The 15,931-nt window shown below is 36.7% G+C and overlaps 1 protein-coding gene across 2 annotated transcripts in view; it reads right to left on the bottom strand.

Annotated features, from left to right (window-relative positions):
• Window positions 1-15,931, bottom strand: part of ASCC3 (activating signal cointegrator 1 complex subunit 3) — a 352,215-nt gene that overhangs the window by 256,606 nt on the left and 79,678 nt on the right. For both annotated transcript variants that reach the window (XM_088840691.1, XM_088840692.1), the window contains 3 exons: window positions 15,429-15,633; window positions 14,603-14,744; window positions 13,910-14,035 (listed from right to left, as the gene is read on the bottom strand). In XM_088840691.1, the coding sequence (XP_088696817.1) occupies window positions 13,910-14,035; window positions 14,603-14,744; window positions 15,429-15,633 (473 nt within the window). The remainder of the gene's footprint in view (window positions 1-13,909; window positions 14,036-14,602; window positions 14,745-15,428; window positions 15,634-15,931) is intronic.

The raw sequence follows: 15,931 nt of genomic DNA, 5'->3' as shown, positions 1-15,931 counted from the left end.
ATTTAGTCTATGTTGTCTTAATGTAGTAAAAATAGTAATAATTTCTTTCTTTACAGCTATAAAAACCTTGGACTGCAAGGAGATCCAACCAGTCCATCCTAAAGGAGATCAGTCCTGGGTGTTCACTGGAAGGACTGATGTTGAAACTGAAACTCCAATACTTTGGCTACCTGATGCGAAGAGCTAACTCATTTGAAAAGATCCTGATGCTGGGAAAGACTGAGGGCAGGAGGAGAAGGGGACAATAGAGGATGAGATGGTTGGATGGCATCACCGACTCGATGGACACGGGTTTGGGTGAACTCTGGGATTTGGTGATGGACAGGGAGGCCTGGCGTGCTGCGGTTCTTGGGGTAGCAAAGAGTCAGACACAACTGAGAGACTGAACGAACTGATAAACACTTAATGTTTTATGTTAATAAAAACAAAACTGATTCACTCTGTTTTAAATTATGTCATAATTTAAGAGTTCTATATCTTTACCAAAACCCAAATTTCCAATTTGTACTCCCACTTGAAAACACATTGAAAAATTACTGAATACTGTTAATTAAGAGATAAGGGGTAAAAAGAAAAAAAGAGATAAGAAAGACAGTGTATGGTCATTATTAGTTACTCTTTACTGGAGAGTTATATGTTTTAATGTTTTATGATATTAATTCATTTTGAACCAGGCAATCTGGAGAGAGGAAATTAAGTCTTAGCAACAAAAGACCTCAGGAGAGTAATCTTCTATTAAATCTTTGAAGGAAATGAGATTGTAAGATTTTGTGAAAATCAAGTAAGTTCAGTTCAGTTCAGTTGCTCAGTAGTGTCCGACTCTTTGCGATCCCATGAACCAGTTGGCATGCCAGGCCTCCCTGTCCATCACCAACACTCGGAGTTCACTCAAACTCATGTCTATTGAGTCGGTGATGCCATCCAGCCATCTCATTCTCTGTCGTCCCCGTCTCCTCCTACTCCCAATCGCTCCCAGCATCAGAGTATTTTCCAGTGAGTCAACTCGTCGCATGAGGTGGCCAAAGTATTGCAGTTTCAGCTTTAGCATCAGTCCTTCCAATGAACACCCAGGACTGATCTCCTCTAGAATGGACTGGTTGGATCTCCTTGCAGTCCAAGGGACTCTCAAGAGTCTTTCTTCTCCAGCACCACAGTTCAAAAGCATCAATTCTTCAGCGATCAGCTTTCTTCACAGTCCAACTCTCACATCCATACATGACCACGGGAAAAACCATAGCCTTGACTAGACGGACCTTTGTTGGCAAAGTAATGTCTCTGCTTTTTAATATGCTATCTAGGCTGGTCATAACTTTCCTTCCAAGGAGTAAGTTCTTTTAATTTCCCGGCTGCAATCAGCATCCACAGTGATTTTGGAGCCCAAAAAAATAAAGTCTGATACTGTTTCCACTGTTTCCCCATCCATTTCCCAAGAAGGGATGGGACCAGATGCCATGATCTTCGTTTTCTGAATGTTGAGCTTCAAGCCAACCTTTTCACTCTCCTCTTTCACTTTCATCAAGAGGCCTTTGAGTTCCTCTTCACTTTCTGCCATAAGGATGGTGTCATCTGCATATCTGAGGTTATTGATATTTCTCCCGGCAATCTTGATTCCAGCTTGTGCTTCTTCCAGCCCAGCGTTCCTCATGATGTACTCTGCATATAAGTTAAATAAGCAGGGTGACAATATACAACCTTGACGTACTCCTTTTCCTATTTGGAACCAGTCTGTTGTTCCATGTCCAGTTCTAACTGTTGCTTCCTGACCTGCATACAGGTTTCTCAAGAGGCAGGTCAGGTGGTCTGGTATTCCCATGTCTTTCAGAATTTTCCACAGTTTATTGTGATCCACACAGTCAAAGGCTTTGGCATAGTCAGTCATCGTCTAATATGAAACTGAGCCAATTTTCATTACATACAAAAAAGCAGTAAGAAATCACAATGCATAATTCATAATCCTTTCATATTATTTAAAGGAATGCATTTACATCATTTAAAAGAGTAACCAAAAATACTCCTATGTCCTGAAGTATCAATTTCTAAAATTTCTCTCATCCTGAAGATAGCCCATTTGACAACCCAAAAAATTCAATTAAATAAACAGATGGATCTTCTAAGTACACTGAACTCCCTGATGACAAAATGACAAATAAGTAGTTATTAGTGGCCTTGAAGAGAAAAATACAAGGAAAGAAAAACGAATAATAGCAACACTAGCACCCATGGGTGGAGGAGCCTGGTAGGCTGTAGTCCATGGGTTTGCAAAGAGTCGGATACGACTGAGAGACTTCACTTTCACTTTTCACTTTCATGCACTGGAGAAGGAAATGGCAGCCCACTCCAGTGTTCTTGCCTGGAGAATCCCAGAGACGGCGGAGCCTGGTGGGCTACCATCTATGGGGTCGCACAGAGTCGGACACGACTGAAGTGACTTAGCAGCAGCAGCAGCACCTTTAATTGAGAACTTAAGGCATAATGGATGTTATAAAAAAGGAGCACTATCCTCTTCTTGGAAGGGGAAGGTATCCTCCTTACTTCCAGGTTTGAGCTAAGGCTTAACTACTGAGAATACTAAAGAAAAAAATCTCAAGAGGAAATTCTAAAAGACAAAACTCTGTCTGCACAATAACGAATTCCACTGATACACCATCATGATTGCACATGTGGGTTTCTACCAGCACAGTCAGCAGGTCAGATGTCCTTCTGAAACACCTTCACCAATGTGCTGTGGCAAGAGTCACATTCCCAATGCACAAAAAGGCAGTAAAAGGGACTCTCTGGCAGTCCAGTGTTTAAGATTCTGCACTCCGAGTTCAAGGGGTATGGGTTAGATTCCTGGCAAAGGATAAGGCATTTTCTACTAAGCAAATAAATTATCTTCATAAGGGAGATGAATTTATCCTGACATTATATATTGTAAATAACCCTCCAGGATATCACTTTTTTTAAGTGTTAGACCTTAAAAAATGTAAGACACTATTACTTAATTGGTATTACAGTCTTTTTGACCAGAATTGTGGGGCCTGCCTCCTAATAAACAGGCATACTTCTAACCATGGCAATACAACAGAAAAGTCTCTGTCCAATTCGGTGGAGTCCCACAAAGAAAATGTCATTTTCAGTTTCTTGGCTGGTATTTATAGTAATAACCAGTTTTAGCTCTGACCTTAACTTTTAAATTACTTTCATTAGCTTGTTTGAAATCTTTAAAGCAGGTGAAGTATTTAGGCACTTAATGCAGTCAGGTTCACAAAAATGTTATATTTATTAAATTATAGGTAATTTCTTCATTTAAAATTTAAAATGTTTTTACAGTATGACTGACCTTAAGCTTTTCAAAACTAATTAAACCAAGGATGTCATTTTAAATATATAATCCTTAAACAAGAAAATATAATATTAGGAGAATCCTCATAAAATGAAGTGTTTTGAAAGATACGGCTTCTCTTGTGGCTCAGCTGGTAAAGAATGTGCCTGCAATGCAGGAGACCTGGGTTCGATCCCTGGGTTGGGAAGATCCCCTGGAGAAGGAAAAGGCTACCCACTCCAGTATTCTGGTCTGGAGAATTCCATGGACTGCATAGTCCATGGGTTTGCAAAGAGTCAGACAGGACTGAGTGACTTTCACTTCACTTTGAAGGATAATGGACTATTTTCACTAACTAACCTTACACTATTTGAATAACTTATTATGATGTCAAGAATCCATCTAATATAGAATAAAAACAATATAGCAAAAATCCATTATATAAATGAAAGTATTAATGACTTATTTAGAATAGTTCGATATATAAATGTGCATATACATGTGTGTATTCAAATTTTCCACTGCTTAACAACACATTTGGCATTGATTTTCTTCTTAATCCTTGAGATCTTCATTTATTTGCTAATGTGGGGAATAGTAAACTGGACATTTCTTAGCAGTTCTCCAAGTGATATATTGAGAACAAGCAAGACTGAGAATTGTTTTCTACTAACTTTTCCTATCTACACCGAACATAGTGATTAAGGTTTTCTTAGTCATCTAGTTTTTTCATAAGTTAACACAACCTACTCCGGGAAGATTAAAGTACATTTTACTCAGAAAAACTTTGGTTTAAACATGTATCAAATTAGAAGAGAGAAGTTAGGTAAGGGGACCCCCCCATATGACAAATGCTTTACTTGAACTTCTTGTGTAGTATGTAAAGAATTAAAGGATAAGCATAACATTTAAAGGAAGAAATTATGAAAGTTATACAATCAGTTCAGTTCAGTTCAGTTCAGTCGCTCAGTCGTGTCTGACTCTCCACGATCCCATGAATCATAGCACGCCAGGCCTCCCTGTCCATCACCAACTCCCGGAGTTCACTCAAACTCATGTCCACAGAGTCGGTGATGCCATCCAGCCATCTCATTCTCTGTTGTCCCCTTCTCCTCCCGCCCCCAACCTTTCCCAGCATCAGAGTCTTTTCCAGTGAGTCAACTCGTCGCATGAGATGGCCAAAGTATTGCAGTTTCAGCTTTAGCATCAGTCCTTCCAATGAACACCCAGGATTGATCTCCTTTAGAATGGACAATAAAGCATGACAATTTCTTCATATATTGATTTCCTCTGATATATTCAAAATTACCCAAATTATATAATTACTGGGGTTTCCCTCATGGCTCAGATGGTAAAGAATTCACCTGCAATGCAGGAGACCTGGGATTGATCCATGGGTCAGAAAGATCCATGGAGAAGGGAGTGGCAACCCACTCCAGTATTCTTGCCTGGAGAATTCCATGGACAGAGAAGGCTTGTGGGCTACAGTCCATGGGGTTGCAAAGAGTTGGACATAACTGAGCAACTAACACTTTCAAATTTCATAATTATTATTTTCACACAATTCTAAAATTTATCAAGAATGTAAGAGATTGCAGAGAATACAAAAAGCAAGGTAACCCTATGTTTATTTAGCCACTGCTTTATATTTGCACCATTCAACCCAACTGAAACTTGTCCTTTCTAAAACCTCTTGCTTTCACGGTTTATACAAGGGGATTACGTTAAATAATGTGATATAATGTGCCTAAAAAATATACAGTATTAACTAAAAAAATGCAAGTTCCTTTGCTTTACCTTTATCAATTTAAAGTCATTTTCTACATTACTTCAATATTCATCTTTGCTGTGTGCTGTACTATGCTCAGTTGTGTTTGACTCTGTAGCTCAGCCAGGCTCCTCTGCCCATGGGATTTCCATGGCAAGAATACTGGAGTGGGTTGCCATTTCCTCCTCCAGGGTATCTTCTCAACCCAGGGATCAAACCTGCATCTCCCGTGACTCCTGCATTGCAGATACTTTACTGCTAAGCCATTGGGGAAGCCCAAGTATTCATCTTTAACGAATTTTAATGTTACTTATACCAAAATAATTCCACCTTTCCATATGTCTTAACAGAAAGATTCAAAGTATGCCCTGAACCTTGTCCAGACAGCAATACCATACTGCAATTTGGGTAGCTCATCTTTCAAAATATATCACAGATACTGCTACACATTTTCTGTGTGCTGACTCACATATCTCAGAATAAACAGACTGATAAGGAAACTGAAACTTAGAGGTGTTATGTAAGTTGATTCACGTCACAAAACGTGCAAATGGTAAAGCTGAGAATCCCCATCAATTTTAATTGCCTATTGGGATAGTAAGTTCCTCAGATGCACAATCGTAATTCTAAACCTTTTGATACCCACTGTAGCACAGTGACTTGCATCAATCAAGACTCAAGAAATCATTCCTGATGACAGATAGCCATTCACATATATTTTCAAAGACAAATAATGAAATGCTATAGTAGTAATACAATCCTACCCAATATTTCTGTCTATTCATGATAGGCCTGAGTAACCACAACACACAGATATGCTGGAAATATGGACAAAGTTCATTTCTAAAGCAACTTGAAATTCCCACATTACAAGTTAAATTCATGTACATTTCAGACTTTTGAAATCATCTGAGTTCTAACATTATCATTCTGGGGAAGCTCAATATGCTGCTATGCTTTTAATCTTATCTTCTAATTTTCCTCCCCATAAAATCAATAAAGTATAGGTTGTAAAGAAAGTTATTTTGTTCAATTACTCCTAGCTAGAGGCAGATGTTAGTTATAACTCTCTTTAGCAGGTATTTTTCAAGCAGCTGGTGCACTTTTTCTAGTTAGTTGTTTGCAGCGTTCCCAGTAGACTTTACGGTACAATCCTACAAAAGTTCAGGGCATACAGACAAAATTCTTTTTTAGGAAAGAAAATATAGATTCACTCCTACAAATCAGACTTAGCTATTTCATATATTTGAACTATAATATACTTTCCTATCAAGTAAATATTACTTTTTAATCATATAAATGTTTGCTGAGAGTCAAAATATATAAACATTTCTTATGGGAAAGCTTATCTCATCTAACAAATTTTTACATACTGCACATTTATTGACCCCTAAAACAGAAAACTGCTAAAATCCTTTTGTTTTGTTTAGTTGCTAAGTCGTGTCCAAACAGACAACCCAGTCCAGCCCATCCAAATCGGACCTCCAGAACGCTGAGATAATAAATGGATGTGTTAAGTCACTAATATCTTGGTAATTTCTTATACAACAACAGAAAGTTAACACAAAGTCACATCATAATCAAACTGCCTAATCAGTGAGGAAAAGAAAATCTAAAAATCAACCAGAAAGAAAAAAAAAGACTTATTATATAGATAGGAAGATTAAGAATGAGGACAAGTTTCTTATCAGACACAATGTAAGCAACAAGACTACATCTGCAAGTTGCAAGAAGCAGCTACCTCTGTAAGTACTAGGGAAAAAGCCCATCAACCTAAAATTTCAGAGCAAATGAAATATTTTTCAAGAACAAACACAAAATATTTTTTTTTAGACATACAAAACTGAAAGAATTTATTACCAGCAGACCTGCACTAGAAAAAATGAATACCAGATGGAAATCTGAATCTCCCTACACAAAGGCATAAAAGAGTAGATAGATGCACAAGTATAAGGACGTTTCCTGGTTATCATTTAGATATCTTAAATGATATCTTAAAAAGACTGTTAACAGGAAAAAGAATAACAAAGTGTTGTGGGGTTCATAACAGATGTAGAAGGTGTCTATATTTATATGTTTGTTTTGGTGGTAATAAGTACTGAAAAATCTGACAAATATAATAGCAAATATTATCAGAATATTCATGTTTCTTTGATTGCCAGGTAAGGTGAGACATGTATCAAGGGAAATTATAATTTGTTAAAACGATCAGAAATTTAATATTTGTCACACTGTTTCCTTCCTGGTGAAATTTATGAAATCTTCTTCGCTAAGATCTCTATCAGTATGAAAAAGAGTGTAAGCTCACTTTTCAGTTTTGAACTTTCAGTTCAGTTCAGTTCAGTTGCTCAGTCGTGTCCGACTCTCTGCGACCCCATGAATCACAGCACGCCAGGCCTCCCTGTCCATCACCAACTCCCGGAGATCACTCAAACTCATGTCCACAGAGTCGGTGATGCCATCCAGCCATCTCATTCTCCGTCGTCCCCTTCTCCTCCCGCCCCAGAGACATTACCTTGCCAACAAAGGTCCGTCTAGTCAAGGCTATGGTTTTTCCCGTGGTCATGTATGGATGTGAGAGTTGGACTGTGAAGAAAGCTGATCGCCGAAGAACTGATGCTTTTGAACTGTGGTGTTGGAGAAGACTCTTTGAGAGTCCCTTGTACTGCAAGGAGATCCAACCAGTCCATTCTAAAGGAGATCAATCCTGGGTGTTCATTGGAAGGACTGATGCTAAAGCTGAAACTGCAATACTCTGAACTTTAGATTTTGTTATTATTTCTTGATAACACCTCTAAAAAAAGCAGTGAGGAATTCAAGGTCATGGTGCTGATGAAACTGATAATACACTTGACAGTGTAATAAGCAGCCTGTGGGATACTTCAGGAAAAGGTTTTTTATTTGGGTGTACGTCCAGGGTTTAGTAACATTTTTTCCTGTTCAAATTGATCTCATAAAAATGATTCACATTCTGAAGTGTTTTTCTGGATGCCTCTTTAGCTTTCTTGCTTTTGTAATCTGATTGAATCAAACTGTGTCAATAAACTCTTTTAGCTTTAGGATCCCTTCAGGCTCAGAGAACACAGTAAACCACAAGAAAAGTAACAGTTTTTATACTCATTCTACTTCCCTTTTCCCAAACTGAGTCTTGAGATAACCACAAATGTCAATAAATACAGTGACAGGTTTCTTATTTTCTATCAACTAACTGGAAACTACACTATGTCTTCATAGAGTGACTATGTACTTGTAATGAAAGAATACCTGAAGAGTATAAATGAACATAGAAGTAATATATTTAATAAATATAATTTCCAGAGAAACAGTAAGTCTTTTCATGTTATCCATACTCAGATTGATCTCACCAGTGTCAGTTTACATTTATCATTTTAAGCTAACATTCTATCTAAAATGTCTTAAGTAGTCAACATTCTTCCAAGTGCTTTACATATATTAACTCATTTGATGACAGAGGATGAGATGGCTGGACATGGACATGAGTTTGAGTAAACTCCGGGAGTTGGTGATAGACAAGGAGGTTTGGTGTGCTGCAGTCCATGGGGTGGCAAAGAGTCAGACATGACTGAGCGACTGAACTGAACTGAACTCATTTGATCCTCACAATAAAATGATGAGGTAGGTACTATCATCCCAATTTTACAGGTGAAACACTGGACCTCAGAGAGTAACTTGGCCCCAGTCTTTCAGCTAGAACATGGGGAGCCAAGATTCAAGTTCAACCACCTGGATTCACACAGCCTCGCTCTGCACCAACATGTGACCTCCTGGACATAACACACACACCCTGTTCCTCTTCTCCTGTTTCTCATCTTAATAAATGACACCAGCACTCACCCATGTTGCCCCGGATACATCTCAGTTTCGTCTCTCTGCTTCATCTCCTGTCATTTAACTTGTCATCAGATGTTATATAACTTCTAAACTAACATTTACTAACATTTAACTAGAAGCTACCTATTCTCCGTTGTCCCACTTTCTGGATAGGCTCCACTTTCTTCATTCAGGCACACAGCATTTCTCCCTTGAATTATTGCAGCAGCTCTACTCTCAACCATCAGTTTTTTTTTTTTTACTGCAACGAGAGTAATCTCTGTAAGTGAAAAAATACCTGATCATTTACTTTTAAGAAGTAGCATTTCCCACAATATTGAATTTAAACTTACTATGTATGGTTTTCAAAGTCCTTCATGTGTACTGCTGCTGCTGCTAAGTCACTTCAGTCGTATCCGACTCTGTGTGACCCCATAGACGGAAGCCCACCAGGCTCCCCTGTCCCTGGGATTCTCCAGGCAAGAACACTGGAGTGGGTTGCCATTCCCTTCTCCAATGTGTGAAAGTGAAAAGTGAAAGTGAAGTCGCTCAGTCGTGTCCGACCCTTAGCGACCCCACGGACTGCAGCCTACCAGGCTCCTCCATCCATGGGATTTTCTAGGCAATAGTACTGGAGTGGCTTGCCATTAAGTCTCTTTTTAGACTAATTTGCTCCCACGCTACATATGTAGCTTGCATACTAATAATACTGAAATACCTGTTTACAAAAGGTCACATACTGTTTCATGGAGCATCCTTTGCCTATGATACAACCCCCACCACCTCCTTTGTCTATCTGGCAAAATCCTATGCCCTCATTGACTTCCATGAAGACTTCTGTGAACCTGCTAATCTGCTTTCTCTGTGCTGCCACAGAAATCTGCACAACATACCCCTACTGTATTAATCACTTCCACAGAAATGGCGTGGGTCAGATACACTATATGGAATAACTTAACATCAGAGATAATACTCTGTTAATAATTTTCCCCAGGACCTAGCCTGTAAACATGGGATTCAATAATCTGGGGTCACAAAAATCCTCAGACTCTCTACATTCAGATGTTATAGGACTCAACTTTCTTATCTTCTCAAATGAAACATTATATGTATCTTTTACATTACTTTTCCAAACTAAATTTGGATCAGTATTCCGATTCTGCCAAATAACATTCTATTGGCTATTTAAAAACTGTAACTCCCACCTGTGGAAACAGTAGTCAACTGATTTAACACCAACAAAAAAGTAAACCTCACTCTTTCATCAAAATATCAAAGACACAGTTCTGTCTGCTTGGCATCTTTCACACGCTCCTTTTTAAGGATAACAGCCTCATCTTCCCTTTGGGAAACTCCTCCTTGACTCCTGATGGCTCACAGAGGGCTGAGGGTGAGGAAACACAAGTAAGCAGGCGTAGTCAATTAAGAATCCCACACTCCTACCGCGGGAAAAGTAGTTCAGAAATGACCTGGTGACCCAAGTCAAGAAGATAAGAGTTCATCCCAGGAGTTTTTCTTTTTTTAAATGGGGAAAACCCTCTCGCTTTTAGAATGAGGGGAGAGGAAAGCTTGGAGTTGCTGTCTTACGTTCTTCCCTGATTACATGTATAAAGTATGTATCTGAGAGTTGGGATAAAAAGAACCAGAGAAATAAAAGGAGGGGAACAGAGGATAAAAGAGAGTGAGGAGAAGATAAGGGAGAAGGGAAAGAGAAGGAAATAAAGACAGAAATAGACAGAGAGATGAAGACCGAAGAAAAGATCTGATGACATCATGTGAACTTATATATCCATCTGAATGCATAGGCAGCTTTATTACCAGATATTTTGGTTAGAAAAGCCAACAGTCTGTATTCATTGCTACAACTTATTTTGAGTTTCATTTCTCTAACTTCTAAATGAGTGAGTTCTATCTAATACAGAAGCCCATCTAATGATTCTTTTTGTTTTTTTTTTTTTTGGATTATTCCTTCTCCAAGAAAGTACAAAACCCATTTAAGAGCATTAACAGCAATTTTGCACATCATTTTAGAATTTTTAAATTATCCTTATCTTTTTAATCAAATTACAGAACTATTTTAAGAAGACAAGAAAGACAGGACAAATTTATCTGATGCGACGTTCAGTCAGTAAGAGGACATAAAAGCATTTTATCTATTGTTCCACAGGAGTGTCAGGAGCAGAATCCAATTATGATCTCAGTGAAAAGAGAAAGATAACATCTTCAAGAGCATTTCTCCTGATACATAAAGATCTGCCTTTCAAAAAGATCCAAACTAACAGATGCATCTAACTAAACTAACAGTCTGTTAACATCTATATTTTTTCCTGAGCTCTATATTAACATCCATAGTAACAGCATCTAGTTGGGATCATTATCTACACTGCTAAGCCATCGAAGAGTTTACTTATGTACTTATGACACACTGCATTTGAATGTAGTATTCCCCAATTATTGCCCCTTAAGAAAGCGCACATTTAAACCACAAGAAGAAAAATACAAGTAATATATAAAAATATGAATTAAAATGGCTAAAATAAAAATTTTAAAAAGTGATACCCACCAAATGCTGGTGAATATGTGGAGAAACTAGATCACACTGGATTACTGTTGGGTATATAAAATGATACTTTGGAAAAAAATTATGGCAGTTTCTCAGAAAACTAAACAAGTAATTATAATATGACTGAGTAATTGCATTCTTGGATATTTTTCCCAGAGAAATGAAAACTTACATTCACACAAAAACCTGTACACCAATATCTGCAGCAGTTATTTCCACATTATGGATGCAATTATGTATTCCGAAGTTTCATAAACTAAAGCTCTAACTCCCAAAGTGACCATATTTGGAGACAGAACCTTAGGGTTCTGAGGTCATCTGAATAAGACCCTAATCCAATAGGCCTGGTGTTCTTATAAGAAGCAGAAAAGACACCAGAGGTCTCTAGACCATAGAGAAGACGCCATGTGAGTTCATGAGGACACAGAGAGAAGACAATGGGCTGCAATCCAGGAAAAGAGTCCTCACCAGAAAACAAAACTGTTGGCATGTTGGCCTGGGACTTCCAGCCTCCAGGACTGTGAAGAAACAAATGTCTGTTCTTTAAGCCACCTAATCTGTGCTTGCTGCTGCTGCTAAGTCACTTCAGTCGTGTCCGACTCTCTGCGACCCCATAGACGGCAGCCCACCAGGCTCCCCTGTCCCTGGGATTCTCCAGGCAAGAACACTGGAGTGGGTTGCCATTTCCTTCTCCAATGTGTGAAAGTGAAAAGTGAAAGTGAAGTCGCTCAGTCGTGTCCGACTCGTAGCAACCCCATGGACTGCAGCCTACCAGCCTCCTCCATCCATGGGATTTTCCAGGCAAGAGTACTGGAGTGGCTTGCCATTGCCCTCGTGCTTAGAGCAGCCCAAATAGACTCACAGAATTCATAACAGCCAAAAACTGTAAATAACACAGATGTCTGTCAACAGGTGAATAGCTAAATTGTGGTCACCCACATCTCGTGTGGTAGAGAGGATAATGGTCCCTAATGATGGCCACATCCTAATCCAGGGAACCTATAAGTGTGTTAGGCTACATGGCAAAGAGACATTAAGGCTGCAGATAGAAAGAACCCATTCAGAAATCTCTTTTATTCCTATAATCTACATTAAAGTGAACAAAGTATTTATTTGGAAATACGTATGAGAGAAAAAGACCTGGTCCATTCATTATAAAGACAATATATGTTAATGATGTTTTTACATGAAAAAAAGTTAATATTTAATATATAAAACTAAATAAATCTTCATGATGATAATCCTTATAATAATTGGTAGGGTTTAAAAAGAATTATATATATAACTATTTAATTCTACAGGCTCTCAGCCTTGCCTGCATTTCAGAGTCAACTATAGAGCTCTAAAAATCATCTTCAAAATATAGATATTATGGGTCCCACCCAAGAGATTATGATTTAATAGGGATCAAAGCATTTGGATCTTGAAAAAATTCTACAGTAATTTTGATGCAAATGCTGAAACCCACTAATGTAAGTTTTAATGACAATTTTAGTCTACTATAAAAACTTGTAAGAAACAACTTAAAATTCTAACAATAAGAAATTGGTGTAAAAGTAATGAAGACACAACTTGGAATACCACATAGTGATTTAAAATAATGTCGTAAAAATATGTCTATTGACATAGAAAGATGCATGTAAGTATATATATATATATATAAAAACACAGAAAAAAGTACGTATGGATATAATTCTATTTTTGTAAAATCAAAACACATATGCACCCATATGAATAGAATGGAGCCAATTTTAGTTGGTTGTAGTTACTCCTTATGCTGCTCCTTTTGTATGCCTATATTATTTGATATTTCTGAATGACTTCATATGACTTACATATATATACAAATAAAGCAACTTCACTTTGGTGATGATAAGGCTAACCTTAAATAATATATGTACTTTAAATGAAAAAATATTTTATTCTGAGATAAAGCAATTATAGCAAAGTTTTAACTAAAGGTAAATCAAAACAAAAGGGAATAAGAATAGTACTATTCATGCATCTTTCCCATAGGGCTGCAATTATTCAAATTTAAAAGCTGAGGGAAAGTTAATTAGTTTAGAATTTGGTCCTATCCTCAAATAATATTCTATTTTATTATAGGCTGACCATTTGATATATGAATACAATACATGAATCCTTTAAAACAACTTAGTTGAGTCAGCTTACATGAGGTAAATAAAATATGAGCTAAAATATCTAAAATAAACATATAATTATACAAATACATACATAAAATATATGTAAATATGTTCAATGTGTAAACAAATCTATGTATATATTTTTTTAATTTAAACTCTCCTATTTCATTAGTAACCAACTGCATGTATCTCTTTACTGTATGAACCAACTTTTAAAAATAATTTTTCCAATACAAATGCATTCAAAATCATACCATGCATCAAAACTATCAACTATATTTATAAAATGAAAATCTTACCTCATCTAAGTCTTGGATATAAACCGGTTTCTCCTCAAAGCCGACTGGCATCGGTTCACTATAAGGAATCTTTACTTCTTCATACATCTTGTTGTTCTCTCTTTGGATTCCTTCTGGTAAAATCATCTATAAACATAAAAAATTGAAAATCCAATAATAATACAAAATAGAATAATGTCTCTGGTAAAGATTCTTTAATTAAAGAGAGAGGGGAAAACGCTATTGGTTTCATGACACTGCACTAGCAAAGAAACGTAGCTAAAGGAAAACAAAAACAAACAGAAAAAATACACATACACATACAAAAAGCATTCATGAATCAGATATCTCATATAAACACAAACCATATTACGCTGATGAACTTTAAGCACACAGTAATTACGTGGTATTCCTGAAGATAAATGTAGTTACGCAGCCAGGGAACACGTGCAATACACAGTGTAAGGTTTAGTTAAAAGTGGTACAACTGCTAAAACTCAAAAACACAAGTTGCACAGATAATGAAAGGGAGGAGAACAAGCATGTTCTGAATACCTACTGTGTGCTAAGAACTTCACATAAACTGCACTTTCTCATTTTCTTCAATATTTAAATAAACAATTTAGCATAGTAAAATGAAACAGGGAAAAATCTATGTGTCCTTTCTCTAGAACAGACATGTTATCCAAAAGTGGTCATATACCAATGACATACCTTTGCACCAGCAATGAATGCTGATGTTCTCATGGCTTCAGCCTGGGAATCATAAACATGGGGATAACGTATTTTTTCAACATCTGTGTCTCTCTGCCTGCTCAGAATTGGAACGTTTCTAGCGTTCATGAGAGCCTGCTCTCTGTAAATACAAAAATAATAGGCTAAATCTGTCATTTTTATCTCACAATAGAAAGCATATACTAAAACAAAGTCACTATAATAACTATTTCATGTAGTCTTCAATTACAAAAGACAAGAAATTAAATGACACAAAGTTATTAGCAAGCCTGAAATTTTCCGTGTAATCATGTAAGTATCAACACATTTTCAGGTACTATTTTTAGATAACATCATCTGATAAGTTTGACTTAATGTTTTTTATTATAATTTTCTTTTTCACAATCCAAAGATATTTAACAAAGTATAAATAAGTTCCTTTTTTAAATTGGGTTTCAATATTTAAATACCATGTATAATAATGCTTTTATTTCATTTACCTCCTTTCTACTTCTCAACAACATGGGAAAAAGCATTCATTAAGGTAGGAAAGAAAAAGGTCTCAAAATAAATTTGTGTACACTTCATAAAGCACAGCACCTAAATATCTCACCTCTGTGGATGCAACCAAGAATATTCTAATTAAGCAGATCACTGCTTTCTTATTCTAGAAAATTAGGTTTTCATACAACAAAATTCTATTCTATTGTAAGAAAATGTGACTAGAAGAATCATCCAAGTTGTTAAAACTAAACTAAAAAAATATAATGATACATAAAAGCAGCAACTACAACACAAGCATTTTTCTACTTCTGGTTTTTACTACCTGTGTATCCTCAGTTCCTTAGGATCAAAGCACAGGAGTCCTTCTGCAGTTTCTCCATCTTCTCCAGCCTTTTTTTCTCGTCTGGCAATTCTTTTTTCTTCCCGGCGATACTGTTTCATTAACTGCTTCTCTTGTTCAGACTGAATAGTGACTTGACAACCATAATTAGGTTTAGCATTTTCTCCTAAAATTTTTTTGCAATTGTCTGCAAAGCAAATTTAAGATCCATATTTTTACAAGTTTAACCTTTATGAAAACCAGTTTTCCTCTTTACCAAAACATAAGCTACACAATGCTCTAAGAATTCATTTTTTTTAAGTGGCACATTTAATTACATGTTCTAAGGAGAGTTTTTCTAAGTCACAGTTTCTAAATGATATAATATCCTGGCTTAGAAAAAGTCAGCAAATATTGTCTTTCTAGAGACTAATATAAATTCTTAGATATAACATCAGGAAGCTAAAAATTATATTTCATAATTTTTTTATTTTATTTATTTATTT

Source organism: Moschus berezovskii, chromosome 10 (assembly GCF_049115385.1).
Source record: "Moschus berezovskii isolate FMDL1 chromosome 10, NW_MosBer_1.0, whole genome shotgun sequence".
NCBI classification, from domain to species: domain Eukaryota; kingdom Metazoa; phylum Chordata; class Mammalia; order Artiodactyla; family Moschidae; genus Moschus; species Moschus berezovskii.
The sequence above is the reverse complement of the archived record's forward strand: the minus strand, read 5'-3'. Positions and strand labels throughout refer to the sequence as shown.